This window comes from Falco cherrug, chromosome 1 (genome assembly GCF_023634085.1).
Source record: "Falco cherrug isolate bFalChe1 chromosome 1, bFalChe1.pri, whole genome shotgun sequence".
Lineage (NCBI taxonomy): Eukaryota > Metazoa > Chordata > Aves > Falconiformes > Falconidae > Falco > Falco cherrug.
The window spans coordinates 24,549,900-24,567,736 of NC_073697.1; the positions used below are offsets into that span (position 1 = coordinate 24,549,900).

General features: G+C 47.3%; 1 protein-coding gene across 4 annotated transcripts; it reads left to right on the top strand.

Annotated features, from left to right (window-relative positions):
• The first annotated feature begins 2,302 nt into the window (after positions 1-2,302).
• NUP54 (nucleoporin 54) lies at positions 2,303-17,668 on the top strand. Of its 4 annotated transcripts, XM_055719329.1 has the most exons (13): positions 2,320-2,450; positions 4,761-4,922; positions 7,258-7,341; positions 7,471-7,605; positions 8,194-8,423; positions 11,180-11,367; positions 12,248-12,444; positions 14,193-14,247; positions 14,838-14,931; positions 15,426-15,533; positions 15,921-16,040; positions 16,385-16,495; positions 16,831-17,668. In XM_055719329.1, exons 1-13 carry the CDS (start codon positions 2,399-2,401, stop codon positions 16,957-16,959), a joined length of 1,665 nt encoding a protein of 554 aa, XP_055575304.1. In that variant the 5' UTR covers positions 2,320-2,398; the 3' UTR covers positions 16,960-17,668. The 4 variants fall into 4 exon arrangements, 3 of the variants coding, with proteins under 3 accessions (XP_055575155.1, XP_055575218.1, XP_055575304.1); XM_055719180.1 differs by lacking the exon at positions 4,761-4,922 and having other exon boundaries at positions 2,303-2,450; XM_055719243.1 differs by lacking the exon at positions 4,761-4,922 and having other exon boundaries at positions 2,303-2,450; positions 7,258-7,332.
• The last annotated feature ends 169 nt before the right edge of the window (positions 17,669-17,837 follow it).

Below are 17,837 nucleotides of genomic sequence, written 5' to 3' on the forward strand. Positions count from 1 at the left end.
TTGCTTTGGTCTGGGTTTTTTTTCCTAGCTGGTGATTTGTTCAACAGTTTTGTTCATCTGGAGGCAGTTCCAACCAGGAAGTTTCATGGTGACTGCAATTATTTATTATCTGTATTAGCTAAAAGCAGTTGGCACAGCCTAGGGTCCTCACAGTACTGCAGGTGCTGCTTGGTCTCTTCCATGTACGTGCCTCAGCAGAAGGCCAGAGCTGCGATCCTAAACCTCAGCCAAGGAGCGGGACTCCGGTCGGACATTCAGCTACCTGTCACCTAGCAAACTGCAAGCATGCGCCCAGGGAATGAGAAACTCATCGCGCCTTACTACAGCCAGCTGTCTCAAAGGAGTTGTTCTGGAGCAACATCTCTAGTTGACATCGTGGGCTGGAACTGTCACCTCTTCTCCATGTGTGTCTGTCCCTCCCCCCCAAAAAACCCCACGTTGCTTCCTGGATAGCTAGGCTAAAAATAACACTCTGTGAAAACACTTTGGGAACTTTCTTTGCTCTGCTTTTACCCAGAGGCTGCTCTCCTTGCCACGTTTTGGATGCCAGACACTCTGTCCGGAGTTAAGCCACCTCAGCACTTTTGTGCTAGTCACAATCTTCCTCAGCCAGTTGCTGCAAAGAACCTGTCGTATAGGGAAAGTCGAGTGAATTTTCTTTCCTAGCTGCCTGCCACGTCCTACAGCGGGGGAAGCCTGACCCCAAATTCATGGTGTCGGGACAGGGACAAGGGAAAACTGCTGATAAGGCAGATCCCCGCGAAGTGCCCTTTCTCAGCCTGCAGGTGTCGGGAGACCCCAGGGGTGTCAGGAGACCCCAGGCTGGGTGGGTCCCATAACCAGCACGGTACAGCCCATCCATCTCTTTCTGGAGCCAGCACGCCCTGCCTTCTGCTGCGGGCTGAGGCGGCTCCCCCCTGCCTGGAGCTGCAGGAGCTGCGCCGCGCTCCTGCACAGCCGGCTGCCCGCCTGCCCTGGCGGGGGCCGCGCCCTGCACCCTCACAGCCCGCGCCCTGCACCCTCCCAGCCCGCGCCCCTGCACCCTCACAGCCCGCGCCCCGCACCCTCACAGCCCGCGCCCCTGCACCCTCACAGCCCGCGCCCCCGCACCCTCACAGCCCGCGCCCCCGCACCCTCACAGCCCGCGCCCTGCACCCTCACAGCCCGCGCCCTGCACCCTCACAGCCCGCGCCCCCGCACCCTCACAGCCCGCGCCCCCGCACCCTCACAGCCCGCGCCCCCGCACCCTCACAGCCCGCGCCCCCGCACCCTCACAGCCCGCGCCCCCGCACCCTCACAGCCCGCGCCCCCGCACCCTCACAGCCCGCGCCCTGCACCCTCACAGCCCGCGCCCTGCACCCTCACAGCCCGCGCCCCTGCACCCTCACAGCCCGCGCCCCGCACCCTCACAGCCCGCGCCCCTGCACCCTCACAGCCCGCGCCCCCGCACCCTCACAGCCCGCGCCCCTGCACCCTCACAGCCCGCGCCCTGCACCCTCACAGCCCGCGCCCTGCACCCTCACAGCCCGCGCCCCTGCACCCTCACAGCCCGCGCCCCCGCACCCTCACAGCCCGCGCCCCCGCACCCTCACAGCCCGCGCCCTGCACCCTCACAGCCCGCGCCCTGCACCCTCACAGCCCGCGCCCCTGCACCCTCACAGCCCGCGCCCTGCACCCTCACAGCCCGCGCCCCGCACCCTCACAGCCCGCGCCCCGCACCCTCACAGCCCGCGCCCTGCGGCGCTGCTCTGGCTGAAGTTTTTGGGCTTTCTGAAGGCATTTTTGGTCTGCTTGAGCTGTTTTGGCGTCCTGAAGTTTTTTACCCTGCTGGAGCTTTTTTTGGCCTTTTGAAAGTGTTTTGGCCTCCTGAAGGTTTTTGGCTTGCAGAAGCTCTTTTGGCCTGCTGAAGGCTTCTGGCCTCCTAAAGCTTTTGGGGAAGGTTTTTTGGCGGCCTGAAGGTTTTTTGGCCTCCTGAAGCCTTTTTGGCCTGCGGAAGCACTGGCAGTATTTCTCCAACATGCCCCTTCACGCTTTCCTCACCGAGCCGCTGCCGTGCCTCCTTCCCATTTCTGACAATACTTTTCCCCCACAAGCTTTCTTACACCCCTGCTAAGGCAAAGCAGGGCATTCGCTTCTCCCGGCTCAAGAGGAAACCTGCTGAGGCCTCTCAGCCCTTTTTGAACTGTCCCCCCGCGGGGGGGCACTCGCTGCTGGCCGGCCCCTCCCGCACCCCCCCCCCAGCTCGCAGTGGTACAGCCCGCTGCGGTGGCGGCCGAGCGTCACTGCGCGTGCGCCACCCGGAAGTAGTTGGCGGCAGCGCCCGGAAGCGGCCCCGGTCTGTTTCCGGCCGGACCCGCCGGGGCTGCACGCGCCTGCCGCGGCCCCCACCGAGCAGCTCATGGCCTTCAACTTCGGGGCGACGGCGGGCGCCGGGGCCACCAATCCGACCGGTGAGCGTGGGGGGTCCCGGGCGGGGGGGAACGAGCCGCCTTTTCCACCCGCCGCGGCCCGGGCTCGCTGCCCGCCGCCCCGCTCGTGAGGCGCGGCTCCTCGGCGGCGGCGGGGACCGGCCCCCCGGGCTCGGGGCTGCGCTCGGCGGGGCTTTGGCAGCGGCAGTCTGGGCACGCTGCAGCCCCTCAGTGTCCCCCGTGCAGCGAGGGTGCGAGGTGCAGCCCCCGGTGCCGAGCACAGGGCACGGTCCCTGTCCCGGCCCTGCTGGCCACGCTGGCTCTGGCACAAGCCAGGCCGCTGCCGGCCACCCGGGCACGCCGCTGGCTCACGCCCAGCCGGCATCAGCCGCGCCCCCGGTCCCGTCCCGCCGGGCAGCTCCCCGGCCCCCGGCCCGCAGCGCGGCGTGGGGCTGCGGTGCCGCGAGCGCAGCGCTCCCAGCACGGAGCCCTGTTGAACCACATACAGCTGGCTTCGGCCCATCAGCCCGGCCTGGCCAGAGCCCTCAGCAGAGCCCCCCTGCCCCCCAGCACATCAACACTCCCCCCCGGTTTGGTGTTGCCTGCAAACTGACGTGAGGGTGCACTCGATCCACTCATCCAGATTGTTGATAGAGTTGTCAGCGCTGGCCCTGATCCTGAGCCCTGGGGAACACCACCTGTGACCGGTCACCAGCTGGACATAACTCCGTTCCCTACCACTCCTTGGGCTCAGCCATCCAGGCAGCTTTTCACCCAGCACAGAGCACACCCATCCAAGCCATGAGCAGCCCGTTTCTCCAGGGCAATGCTGTGGGACACAGTGTCGGGGCTTTACTAAGGTTCACATACACAACATGCACAGCCTTTCCCTCATCATCTTGTCACAGAAGGAGATCGGGTTCATCAGGCAGGACCTGCCTTCCATAAACCCATGCTGGTGTGCAGCCATCTCCTCTCACCTCTCGGTGAAGCCGGTGAGACGCGAGCTCCCCAGGTGTTTTCTCCCGCTTCTCTGCAGTCGGACACTGTCCCCACTGTACCAGCTGGGATTTCTCTGTTTGCTTTCTTTCTCCTGCATGATCAACTCCTCTGTAGTGGTGATGGGTCCATGGCAGTGAGGTGTCCAGGGCTTGGTCCTGCCAAAAGAAAAGTGTGTGTTGCTCTTAGGGCGCTTGTGATGTGGTGGTGCACAGTGGTGCATGGTTAATGCTGCCAGGTCACTTGGGTCATCACTTCTGATCGCAGCAGTGTTCCTGTTTGGATGCGGTGGTCTTGGAAGTTAAGTTTTGAGCAATGTAAACATGTTTAACTTGTAAAGGAAGAAAGGCTTTTTCCTTCTTACTTGTTTGCTGCAAGACAGGCAGTCTAGGTGAAATGTAAGCCAGAGCGTTCCTTACTCTCACTTAGTAAAATAATTCTTTGTTGCCTCTTAAGAGTACATGCTCTTCGACAGGGCTCATCTTCGCTGCAGTTAGCCTGGGCTGTACTATGTGATCTTCAGCTCTGACTTGGCTGATTTAGATGCAGACTTTCTGGCCCCATCTTAAAGATAATCTTGCGCTGCTTGTGCACTGTTACAAGGTCTGTTGTGCTCGTTAGAAGGAATTCGGGGATCACACCACAGGACTTCTCGTCTGTCTGGTGTGAACCTGTTCGCAGCTACTCCAGGGGAGGGAATCGGGGAGCTGCTGTGTTAGCATTTTTCTTAGTGCTGAAAAACCTGGATGCATCAGGTAAGTCACCAGCAAGCGCTGGAGTGGACAGATTTTTGCAAATATAACTTGAATAAGTCCACGTAGGAGTATTTGACAGGTGTCGTGCCTCAGCTGCTGGAGTTGTATTTTGTGATTATTCTGCTGTTGCTGTTCATATGTGGGTATGCTGTTAGCATGAGGATAGGTTATTCTTGCCTTCCTGATAGCTTATGAAATAATTATGCTACTGTCCGTGACGCTAGCACAGATGCAGCTGTATCGAGCAGTCTTGGGGGGTTCAAGCTCACTCTTAAGGGGAATGTTGAATCACTTGGATATTTTCATGTATAGCTTTGAAATAAAACGGGAAAAACATTAGCTGTATCATATGCAGTATAGCTGAAAAATAACATGCTTACAGCAGTGATGTAGGGAGAGTGGGTTAAACAGAAAGCTTTTGACTGTTCTCCTTGTGTTCAATAAATAATGTTTAATGCCAGTTAATATCTTACTCTTGCTTTTAACTGTGTTTGTCTTGTCCGTGGTGATGGAAAAATATGTTCACTTTTCTTTCCTGAACCTACCTTTTACTCAGAACTAATGTTACCTTGCTCTTTTTCTGCTTCCCGCTTGTCAGGATTTGGTGGGCTTGAAACTACAAACTCCACTGCCAGTGGGTTTAATTTTGGGGGTTTCGGATTAACTGCTAATCCTGCAGTGAATTTTAATATTGGGAATTTCGGTGTTTCCACTACCTCAACTCCACCATTCAATTTTGGTAACAGTCTGGCAAGTGCAGGTAGATAATGCATAAATACTTGTTCTGTAATAAATGTTAATAGCAGGGGTCCAAGAATTACATTCTGAACTGCTAATCTGTGTTTAGTACTAACCTTCGTATCCAGTGAAGGCTGGAGGTGAAAGCTCTGAAGGTGGAATGGGTTTGAGAGCCATAGGCTTGTAGGGGGCTTTGCCTACTAAATTCTCCAGAAATAGCTATTAATGAAATATAACCATGTACCAAATACTCAGTCTCTGAAATGGAAATGAATTGCGGTAACCTACCAGCCTGACCCAGTCTAAAATTGAGCCTTGATTACCCAGCAAACGGCAACATCAATTCTCTGTTTGGATCCAGGTAATGACACACAATTGCCGAGCTGGCCCCTAACGCCACATTTTCCGACATGAGATTCTTGGACTACTGCAGTCATGTTTTTCATCTTCCCCTGTGTCTCCTCATTGGCCTTCTGTTGGCTGTCATGAATGCACTACACCTCAACAGTTTCTGTGGAGAAACAAATTTTATACGATCAGCACGAAATGAGCAGCCCTCACTGTGATTTCAGTTTCCTAAACGCTGTGCGGCACCCTGAGATAGCACGTGTCCCAGTGCTCGCTAAGAGACTCTCTGTGCTTCTGGGAGGCTCTTGGGCACGATGTCTGCGCTGGGTATTGCCTTAAGTTCATGGCCCCATGTGGATCCATCAGTTCTGAGCCATCAGCTGATACAATTCGAGTTAAATCTTTTCCATTTCGTATAAAAATGCAGAACTGCGTGGATTTCTAATGCTGTTGCTCATGTAGAATTAGCCAGTTGGGGTCTTTTGCCGCTGCTCGTATAGGAATTCTATTCATTCCACAGTGTCATCGCTCCCTGTGTTAGCGTACTCTTCCCTGTTTTGTGCACTTGAGGTACCTGATTCTGGTTTTATTTGGTATGAACACTACTGGGCTGTATTTCTTTAGCTGAATTGGAACTACTCCATGAGAGAATTTGGATGCTTGATTTTATTCAGCAATTTGCACTCTCAGATCCTTTTTGATGGAAGGATGATTAAATTTGCTGTGAGTACCAAGCTGCCTAAAAAGTGTGTCATCTGATGGTACTCCCCTAGGGTTTCTCACTTGCTGGTAGGACCAAAACTTGAACGTTACAGGGAACAACTTCTTCTATCCCCTTGCATTAAGATGTTTGCTGAATGAAAATAAAATGTGATTGCATGTCAGCTATGGTTTAACCTTTTTATTTTGTATGGACACAAGAGGATGGTAAGTGTAGTAGGTCTAAAGAGACATTTTGGGGGGTGGGGGCGTGTTAGCAGTGGCAGCATCTTTTTGACAAATCCTATGTATCAAGACTGTCTTTCTTCACTTGAATACAGTGTAAAAATGGCTTGAAACACAGACAGCTTGGTTTTCCAGGGCTAATCAGAAGTGCCCAGGCTGCACCTTGGGCCAATGGTCCGTTGTCACCACCATAGCAAAAAGATGGGGTGGTGGCATCCAGCACCTGACAGCTTGATGTTGGGGCCAGCAGTACTTGTCTTGGCACAGCCACCCTGAGTCGGGTGTCTCTTCTAAGGGGGCAAATGGGAACAGGGATCTCTTGGGGCTTTCTCTGGTACCGCGGAGTGCAGGCCCTCACTTAGGTCTTCTCCAGCTAGCCAGTGACTAGTTGTCCTGAAAACCTTTGGAAGGCTGATTGCTTTTGCATCTGTCTTCCTCTGATAGTGGTTGAACCTCAATATGAGATGTAATGGGAAGGATGATAAGGAACTAGGCTTAAAAAAAAAAAAAGAAAAAAGACCTTGTAGAATTTTACCTGTGTGTAGAAAGAAATTGTTGCTGTGACAGCATTCCCACGCAAACACAGCAATTGTCTGCACCCTGGCCTCAGGCTTCACTTGATTTGTTTCTGGTTTTGTTCTGAAGAGGTTAGGAATGTTTAAAAAGCTCACAAAACATCAGATCGTTCATTAAACACCTAGCAACAACATGGCCTAGAAGTATTCCCAAGAATTAATCTAAGTAATAATATTATTAGTTGTGTCTGTCACTAAGGAAAGCACATCCTGCTGGTAAAGGAACAGGACTTAACTGCTGCTTTTCTCTTTGCTTTCCTGACACACCAGAGATGTATTTGCTTTCTGATTCATGTTTCCTCCCCCATTTCCTTGGACAGTGAACTCGACACCCATGATCAATGTGAACTACATGCTTGTAACATAATACATCCATCCGTCAACATCTCTTCTCATAACACCCCTTGAAGCGTGCAGTTTATTGTTGTGTTATGCACAGCTGCCGCTCACAGCGTGCTGCCTGCCTGACTTGCAAACTTTGTTTGTTAGGTGCGTTTGGAGGATTCGGGACAACTGCCACCACTGCGGGACCAACGTTTAGTTTTTCGGCTCCCACCAATACAGGTACCAGCGGTAAGAGAGTACAAGCCTGAAAGTGTTTGCTTTAGAATGAACCTTGGGGCATCAGCCCTTCACAGTAATGTTTTGGATTGCACAGGTACTGTTCTCTTTTTCTCAATAATTATTTGCTTATTTCCCCAGGACTCTTTGGTGCTACCCAGAACAAAGGCTTTGGATTTGGTACTAGTTTTGGCACAGGAACTGGAACTGGCTTGGGTAGTGGTTTGGGAACTGGGCTAGGCTTTGGAAGCTTCGGTACCCAGCAGCAGCAGACCAGTAAGTATGGCCTTCTGTTGACTTACTCCCTTAGCAACAAAAACATGAATGCAACAGGCACATACGTAGTGAGACGGAAATGTATTATAAAAGGGGGCTGTTACAGTTAACCTCTGGATTTGATGGAACCTTCTCAGAAATGTGGCTTTTGAAATGCCTCAATTTGCAGCCCTCATCTTTTTCTTAAACTAGAGCTCGAGCAAGTTTCTGAGCTTCACCCGTGAGTTTCTGACAACATTTACCCCTTTGGTTTGGCAGTGGTGGGAAGAGTAGTTATAGCATTGATGTTGGCAGTCATGGCATTACTAGAAAGGGGAGGAAAATGGTGTTGAGTTTAAGTGAGTTGGATAATGACCATTTATCTTCTAACTCAGCATTCGGGAACTTCTGTTGCCGATGAAGATTGGGTGTAAAAAGACACTTTAAAAAGATTATCTGGTTTGGATTTATTTATTTATTTATTCTGTGCATTTGTTCGCTTCTCAAAATGTGAAAAGAAGTGATGCCAATGATAGGCAGATGGTCCGTGTTAGCAAGCAAGTCTGTCATGGGTAAAGGAGTTAATTTGTTTTTCTTCATCCAACACAGCATTAGGAGGCGGCTTGTTCAGCCAGCCTGCTCAGACACCTGCCCAGTCGAACCAGCTCATCAATACCGCCAGCGCCCTCTCGGCTCCAACACTCTTGGGAGATGAGAGAGATGCTATTTTGGCAAAATGGAACCAGCTTCAGGCCTTCTGGGGAACAGGCAAAGGGTACTTCAACAATAACATTGCTCCGGTGGAGTTCACGCAGGAAAACCCCTTTTGCCGGTTTAAGGTATGGAATTGTTCATCTGCCCACAAACAGCTCTGAAGCAGTTACTCTGCTTGCTGAGTGTCTGCTGTCTTAGGAGTGTTCACATCAGATTTTGTTACTGTTAAGAGTATTCTGCAACGGTATTTTTCCAGGTAATGTACACGATTCTGTTACGTGCTCATTAAAAGGTTTGAAGGTTTATAGATGCTGGAAATCCAGGTGGTGTTGAGGTACTAGATAACGAGTACGTATGTGGATTCTGAAACTAATGTTCTTCTATGACAGCATTCAGATTAGTGTGTGTGTCTAGTTTGAGCCAGATCTCTGGAAATGAATTTTCATGTGCATTTGTTTAGGTTACAATATTACAAAAACTGTTTCAAGTACCCTTCACATCTGAAAGAAACTCTTTAACGTGTGGGTAAGAACTTCAGGGACTTTGTTGCTTTGTCTACATTAGAAAAACCCTCCGTGAACCTGGCCCATGCATGCCGGTTTAAATACACCAGCCTTTGGATTTCTTCTGCCTTTATCCTTGCCAGTGCTAAAGCTGACTCCGTTCCTTGTCTGATATCATCAGCAGTTCCAGATCTTGCTTCTCCTGTCAACAAAGAACATGTAGGTCTTCAGGCACTGCAGATCTCTTGCCCGCTGACTTTCTTGCTAAGCTTCAGACTTGTCAGTGGATTTGGGTCAGGCACGGCCATACCCTCCTTTCCCGAGCTGATTCTTTGAAGTGCAAGCTTTCTAACCTGAATGTAGGTTAATATTTAAATAAGACTAGTTTTGATTGTGTGTATCATGACACTTTTATAAAATATTTGCAGAAAACGAGTGCCTGCATAGCAAATGTTTGGCTTCCGTTGTATTACCTTTTTTAGGTGTTACCTTGAATATTTAATTGGTAAAGCACCTGCAGGCTTACTTGCTTCTAAGTTGTTGCCTGAAAGGGCTTTAGAGTTTTCTGGGCTTTGAAAAATTGCGAAGTATAAGTTGTGTGATGCAAAATTGGTTATTTTGAAGAGTTTCAGTTTTTCTTTCAAGTTACACAGTGCCACATACTAGGTTTACTTTTGGCCCTATGGCTTGAGCATTACTAATGCCATTATGAATTCCCGTACCTTAAGTGAAGGACTGAAAAGTTCCATGTGTGCTGGCAATGGCATATGCCTAAGAAAAATAGCAGACAAGTTGGTAGCACAGGTATCAGAGCGAAGCGTCATGTGCTAGTTGGGTTTATCGCCGCTGTAAGCATCAGATACCCGATAAGAGTGAAGCATTACTCGAAGGGTGTCACAGGGGTTCAAGGAATCCACTTGTATGCAGCTCCAGCTCTAGAACAAACGAGAAGCATGCAGCTCTTGACTAAGAAGAGTGTGCCTCTGAGGTGTGTGATGCAGGCAGTCATTTGAAGGACCACAACAAAGTAAAAAAATCTGTTACGGTTTGAAAATGCTTAATTGTATAAAATGTGAAAGATAGATTTTTTTTTTTTAAACAAATAGCAGAGGAGTCACGTATGTGTGGTCTTACTACCAGTTTGCACATAATGAGATTTAGTCTTCCGTGTGCTGGCCGGTGTTTCCCCACAGTATGGGCCTTTCACAACGATGAAAGGCGTGTGCTTAAACCCAGATTCTTCCTCAGCTGTCACCGTTGTGCTCCCTGGCAGGACGGCCCAACGGAAGGAGGCCGATTCTGCGAGGCTCACCATGGCAGGGAATTACTCTCTGCTGACAAAGACCAGGCTCTTGGGCACATCCCCAGCCCGTTTCTTTCTTCAGCTGTACTTACACAAGGGAAAAGGTACAGGTCACCCACCCACCCACATGCCTTAAAAAGCACCTGCTGGCCAGCCGTTTCACCAGGGATACGTCCACTGACAGTTCATAGGCAAGATGAGATGAAAACAGCCGCTCTGCTTTTGCTTATAATGAGTTAACCGTTTAGATCTTTCTTACAAGTCACACGGAGTTTACACCGGAGCTGGCAGGGTTTGTTCCTGTATTAGATCATGATGTTGAATTAAACATCTTGAACTTACTATAGCTTTATCACAGCAAGGATAAAGATAACATTAAACTTTATAAGCAATCGTACAAGAAAATCCGTGACCCCTGATAACAGGAGGGAAATTGGCTGTCCTGAATTCTTGTGTGAGAACCTCACCTGATGCATGTCTTAGCTAGTAGAAATACTCCATGTCCCATGTTTTGACTTGTACTTCCAAGAAAACCGTCCAGATCTACAGTAGGAAAATGCTAAGAAATCCATAAAGATTTATGGTTGGCTTATCTTTCAGTTAGGTTCTGTCGGTAACTTTTCATTCAGACACCTGGAAATAATGTTGTAAAACTCTTCTGGAACTCTGGTAATTTTTCTGTATTTATGTCTGGTCCTCTGGTTCCTTTTGCAACTTAGGAACAGTGTGACTTTGTACACTGTTCCCGATGGATATCAGCTCCGAAGCAGCATAAATCCCCTACTGAGTCAGCATCTCCCAGTCCATAGCTTTTCTTGGTTTGAGATGGGGAATGGATACTTAACGAACCTTTTGTAAAAGTCTGAACTGTTTCAAAAGCTACTGTACTGGTGGCCTTTTGAGAGAATATTTTTAAAGGGGGACTGATTTTATGTGTCTGCATCTCAGACTATGTTGTAACTTAATGTTGAACCCGTTGCTCTAAAAATGGAGGGGATTAGCCCCTCCCCTTCAGGCCACATAGATATGCTTTTGCTAAGTAATAGATCCCCGGTTTTTGTTTGTTCATTTGCAGGCTGTGGGTTACAGTTTAATGCCCAACAACAAAGATGAAGATGGCCTCGTGGTCTTGGTCTTTAACAGAAAAGAAATAGATATTCGAAGCCAGCAGCAGCAGCTTGTAGAATCGCTACACAAAATTCTGGGAGGAAACCAGACCCTCACTGTCAACGTAGAAGGTGTTAAAACGATGCCGGATGACCAGTATGTGAACTTTATGCGGTTTTGCCTTTCTATCTGGTATTGCATGTTGGCGCTTGCTCTACTCTTGTCTCCCTTTCTCCTTGATTTTAGATCTGTTCCTCCCGAGTTTGATTTCGTGTCTTGTTCCTTCCTGTTGCTTTTTCTTAAGGCGTTAAGTCCCGTATCTTTCCTGTGTATATTCCTTGCTTTTGGTGGAGTGCACAGCTGAGGACCTCAGCTCAGGTCAGGAAATGGGCTTCTCCAGACCCTGCTTAGCTGCAAAAATTGGAGATGAGGAAGTTAGCCATGAGGGTGGGATACATACTTCATATTTTAGGAGCAATGAGGTATTCCTCACTTGGTCATGCATAAAGTGGAAGAGCGCTGGGGTGTACGGTAACAGTGTCTTTGCAGTGTCCCATTTCAGACGGTTGTTTCGGTGGGAAGGCTCTCCCACGGCTAGTTGAGCTGGCTCGTTCTCAGTGTGTTATGTCAGTGTGCTGTCTGCTTTGACTTTTCTGGGGGCCTCAGGCTAGTCTGCCTGAAGTACTTCAGCACGCTGACATTCTGCTTCTTTCTTTCCCGCAGTTTTTTCATTCTGTTTTAAAGCCCAAGGTTTTAAGTTATTCTTAATGTGGTACTAGTATCACCGTATAATATGGTTGTTAAAACTGGGGGTGGGGTGTGGAGAACGTAGTTTTGTAGGCTGTTTACAGCTTTTCCCTTTCTGCCTTGTTGTGTTAAACCCTGCCTTTACTGGTACTTACAACTCTGTTAGCTAAAGGAACTGAACAGTCAGTTGGGACAGGCAGTAACTTTGATTTAAGGTTGTTCTTTATTGTGTTTAGTTTCTATACCCTTGCTGACCTTTTTCTGACAATAAGCATCTTGTCTTGCTCAGGACCGAAGTGATCATTTACGTTGTGGAGCGCTCGCCCAACGGCACTTCGAGGAGAGTTCCTGCAACGACCCTCTACACCCACTTTGAACAAGCCAACATCAAATCGTCCCTGCAGCAGCTGGGGGTCAGCCTCTCCATGGCCAGGACAGAGCTTTCCCCGGCACAGGTCAAACAGCTCCTGCAGAACCCTCCTGCTGGTACGTGGGCTGGGGCTGCGCAGGGGCACAGTTGGGCCTTTGCTGGGGCTTTTTTGGGTGGCAGGGGGAAAAAAGTGGGTGTCAGCCCACTGGAAGACACCTTTTAAAACTACAAGAGTTCCCAAGGCACTCTGATAGGCTGACGTAGTGATGTAATTACAGCCGGCTTTCCCACTGAAGTGCAGTGTAGTCTACCAAGACAGTTATGATTTATCAGTAATATGACAGACAACACTAAACTATATAATTTGGCCATCATCAATCACTTCAACTGGCCCAATTTAAAAAAAAAAGTGAAATATCAGAATAATCATGTCCTATACTCACTTCCTAGTTTTCAGAGGGGTCGCTTAGCCTATGTGGCCGCAGGCAGTACGTATACAGCTTTGTTTCAGAGTAGTTAAGTGCTGTTCATTCCATTTCGTAGGATAATGGTAGCTTATTCTCTGTGTCCGTACAGTATCCCACGTAGTACTTGCAGTGAACATCCTGCAGTGGGTCAGGGAAAGCAGCCTGTGGTTTCCAGCAGACAGTATGTAGCACATTTCAAGAAGACCATTTAAAGACACAGCAGAAGTTACAGTATCTGGATTGCAAAAAGAACTCAGCCTGCTGTTGCAGAAAAGTCAGAGGCAAGCAGCGGTGTTTTCCAGCCGCCGCAGCACTGGGGAGAAGTAGTTGCTCTGTGCACGAGCAAGTTGGCTTGCTCTAGTACTGGAGGTGTATTGCAAGGCCTGTGTAACGATGGTTGGGTGCAGCTTGTTAGTCCGTGACTGAGAAGGCAACTGAGCTTGCAGGCTGGCTAACCTAGCGGTCGGGTGTGCAAGAAGAGGTGTCAGCGCTGAGCACTAGAGCAGCAGTCACACCCCGAGATGAGTTTTGGGATGAAGACAATAGCTGTTATGAGGAATGACCTGGAGTTGCTGGGCAGCGAAGAACGTTGTGGTAGCTGACTGTCCTGGTCTCCTTTTTAAGCTGGCCTGAAATGTCAAATTACCAGCACTTTTTTCTTTTTGACATGTGTGTCTCTGGTCAGAAAGTCGATTGCTTCCCATTCTTTCCTCGCAGACGTAGGTATGTGCATTTAAGACGTAGGTATGTGCATTTAAGATTTGCAGTAAGGTTTGGAGAGTATAACAACTTGCATGAAGCTGATGTACGTGTACAATTAGACTGCTTTAATTTTATGTCATTACCTGATGAAGCAGTTCACAGCAAAACAAGCAACTGTTCTGTCAACAGATGAAATCCTTAGACAAATCTTGTTAGGAAGGATAATAATGTCTACTGGGATTATTTTGCTGACTTTTGTACCAACTTTGGTTTGGTGCTTTGATCACTTAATTATTGACTTTTTACGGGTTTTTTTTATACAATAAGCAACCTGAAGAGGAGAGATGATGCGAGTGTAGCAGACAGTGGAAACAGTAGGAATTCTTCGCCTTGAAGAATGGATTGTCAAATTTGATCACCAGTGGGTTGTTCCTTTCCCATGCTTCCAAACCAGCAGAAGTGCATGACAGCCTTTTGGACTGAACTTACTGTGCCATAGTCCAGGAACAAGACTTTTAAGAACTACCTGTGTTTAATTAACCTTAATTTGAATAATAGTCATTCAGGTTAGCATAGTTCATAAGTTCTGTGTATTTCCTAGTATTTTTCCTGCTTAACAGTTGTGAGATGTGATCTTGATTCAGATCTAGGCATACTAGAAACTCACTGTTTTGTTTTGTGGTTTTTTTTTTAAGGTGTTGATCCTATTATATGGGAACAAGCTAAAGTCGATAATCCTGATCCTGACAAGTAAGTCTAACAGTGTCCAAGTATTACATAAAGAACTGGAAAGGGGAGAAATATACAATATTGTGTAATACCCTTCAGGTAACTTGTAAGAAACTTATTAGAGAATAACTTTGTCAAGTGCTGATCTCATTTGAAGCAGTGAGGATTACTAGGAATGCTTGTCTAATCCCTTTACCCATTTAGGCACTTAAGGGTTGTCAGGATCAAGAGCTTTACTTTCTTGCATTACTTGGAGTTGTGGTGTACTCCATCATGGGGACCAGCTTTTGTGACTTTTTGCAGCTGTTATGGTTGTTTCTCTTTATTCCTGCAAGTGGAAGCAATTTACCCTTGTACCCTCCAGTGGCTACAGATCACTTAGGCTGATTTTTTTTTTGTGGAAAAAACAAACAAACAAACAAAAAACCCCGGGTTGTTAGGAATAGCGAGGACTCTAGAGCTTAGAAAAACAAGATATGTTTATGTGTTACCTTAATTTATAATAGGCCAAGATTATCCGTAACTTTATATAAGATTATATTCATAATTATTAATCCCTACCACCTGTCTAATATAAAAATGCGTTGTAAGAAATATTTGTATTCTTGTAGGCTTATTCCTGTGCCAATGGTGGGTTTCAAGGAACTGTTAAGAAGATTGAAGGTCCAAGATCAGATGACCAAACAGCATCAAACTCGATTAGATGTAAGGTGTCTCATCTCTGTCGTGACTGCTTGCTGTTGATGATGGATGTGCTATTAAATGAGCCTCCCCCCTTGCCTCCTGTGTGTTGAAAACTGGAACCATGTGCATGGGCCTGTGACTCCTTATCACTATTTCTTAATATATTCCGTAATTATATCATTTGAGGAGAAACTGAGCAGTGTGGTTTAGCTTTGTTTTTTTTCGGGTTCAAGCTTGCTGTGTTGTTACAGGCCAAGTCAAACCAGCTGAATTAAGTCGCAGTGGTGTGGATGCTGATTTGGGCACCCAGTTTTCTGATGCCTTCTGAAAATCCCAGTTGCATGTGAAAATAAATAGAAACCAGAACAGTAGAGGTCTAGCAAAAAGCTTTCTGAAAGCATCTTTGGTGAGGATGCTAAGTTGCTGGACCGAGTGTTGTTTTGAAACCATCAGGACTAATGTTTTCTGTTATCAGAAACTCTTGCGACTTCCAACTGACTCCATCTCCTCTGCAGATCATATCAGAAGATATCAGCGAGCTACAGAAGAACCAAACGACAACTATGGCAAAAATTGCACAGTACAAAAGGAAACTGATGGCGCTTTCTCACAGAACATTACAGGTAACACGGATAGTGTAAATAACTCGTTCTGATGCACAGCCTTGTGCCAGAAGACAAACTGAGGAGGAGGGGTTAGGATGACCCATGTGATCTTGTGTGGCCAGTGTTGAAAATTAAATTAGAAGTTTATTTAAATGGTATTAGTAACAGGCAGAGCTGGCAGAGAAAGCTTCAGGTGTGCAGCATGTCCTACCATTTTGGGAACCTTCTCTCTCACTTACTCGGAAGCCATGGGAGTGCCTTAAGGTCTTGGAGCAGCAGACTAAATGACAGAACAAATCTGATGAGAGACATGCTGGAGGAAGGGCAAAAAGACATATGGATGGGCTAGTGAGGAAAGAGATGGGCAAAGTCTTCTCTAACGAACCTCAAAGGCTTCTTTTGTAGGTGTTGATAAAGCAGGAGATCCAAAGGAAGAGCGGTTATGCCATTCAAGCAGATGAAGAGCAGCTTCGTGTACAGTTAGATACAATTCAGTGTGAACTTAATGCACCTACACAGTTCAAGGTGAGTTGTTAATAGAACTTTGCCAACAACTCTGTTTCTTCCTCGCAAAAGAACGTAAGTTTTCTAAACTGTGCATATGTATTTATTGTGAAAAGCTTTCAGAAGTCCAGCGGTGTTACTAGGCTGTAGCATCATGCTGTTTGCTGCATGACTGATAGGTATTTAAGTATTTTTGAGTTCTTCGAAATATTGGAGTTTCTTGCCCTTTGCATGTCATTGAAAAAAAATAAAAAATGGAAAGAATGGCAGTGCTTCCTGCCCTGGTGACTTGAGGAGTGTTACATGCTGGAGCTCTGACAGATGTAAATGAGTTACATTTGATTTAAGCCTGTTTCTCTTCCCAGGGCAGACTGAATGAGCTCATGTCCCAAATCAGGATGCAAAACCACTTCGGAGCGGTGCGGGCGGAAGAGCGCTATTACATAGATGCAGACCTCTTAAGGGAAATCAAGCAAGTAAGTATTACTGGGTAGAATCCTGGGATACTCTTTGAACTTCAAAATTAAAGCCAGCTATGCTTGCTGGGAGATGTATGTAGAATGTCATGTTTTTGTAATTGATGCCGAAGTAGTTTTTGTTGTTCTCAGTGACCATGCCTCAGTGTTGTACAAAACCACTCTATGCAGTTTATGCTACAAGTGCAGAAAATGCTGGTTTTCCATCTTCCAAAGACATTATGCCTGGCTTTTCAATGTGCCAAGGCCACCAGCCGTGGCACTTGTAAGAGATGTTACTTAAAATCTGTCAAGCGACCTATGCTCATGCCAGTTTTTAAACTATCCATCTACAGCATCTGAAGCAGCAGCAAGAAGGTCTGAGTCACCTAATTAGCATTATAAAAGATGACTTGGAGGACATCAAACTTATAGAACATGGGCTGAATGAGAGCATTCCCATCAGAGGAGGAGTCTTCAGTTGACGTGGTGAATGCTCTGGGCTCACACAGAACATGTCACTTGAGTTCATGGTTCACCTTCCAAGGCTAAAACTGTTGAGGTAAAATAAAACACGTATCTTCTAGGAGCAATGGTATTTTGGCTGTTATCTTTAGAATTAGCAAAGCCTCTTCTAAGCTTTTGAACTTGACCTTTGGAAGGTTTATATTATATTTTATAAAGCTGTATATGCTTTAATAAAAGAAGGAAAACTGAATCTGTTCAGATACTGGTTTACTATAAAACTATATGTACTATTGTACATTTTTTTCTTTTTTTTTCCCTTCCTTTTTTTACGACAGCATTGTCCTAGAAATGCAGTGCCGAGGGAACTGTTCCACTTGTGACTTGGTTTGTGGAAAGCTTAGCCTGCTTCCATGTTTTTGTCAAAACAATCAAGCAACATTATTATGTAAACAGCTAACTTAAATCGTTGCAGATATGTATGTTGCTGTAACTATGTCAGTCTTTGCAACATCAGTAGTTTACTGGCGCAAGCTGCTGGGAAGTTTCTGTTTCCAGTTTCTGTCCTTCCTTTAGACTGCAAGGATCTAAAGGTTTTTACCACTTTATGTATGTGAATTATACAAAGCTTTGCTGCCCCTTATAAGTAACAACAGAATGCCTAGACCATTGTCTTCTGCCTTTTTTTAATTGCCGGAAAGTAATAAATTCAGTCTGACTTTGTAATAACTTGTGCATGGTGTTGGCTCTTTCTTTCTCAGTTATATCAGCAAAGCAGTGAAGCTGCTAACAACTCCAGGGTCTGCACTTCACTCTCCTCCAGGCACTGCAGGCAGGGAATGGGCTATGACAACCAATGCCCCAGAGCCGCGTGGCAGCCTCGGTCCCCAAACTAAAA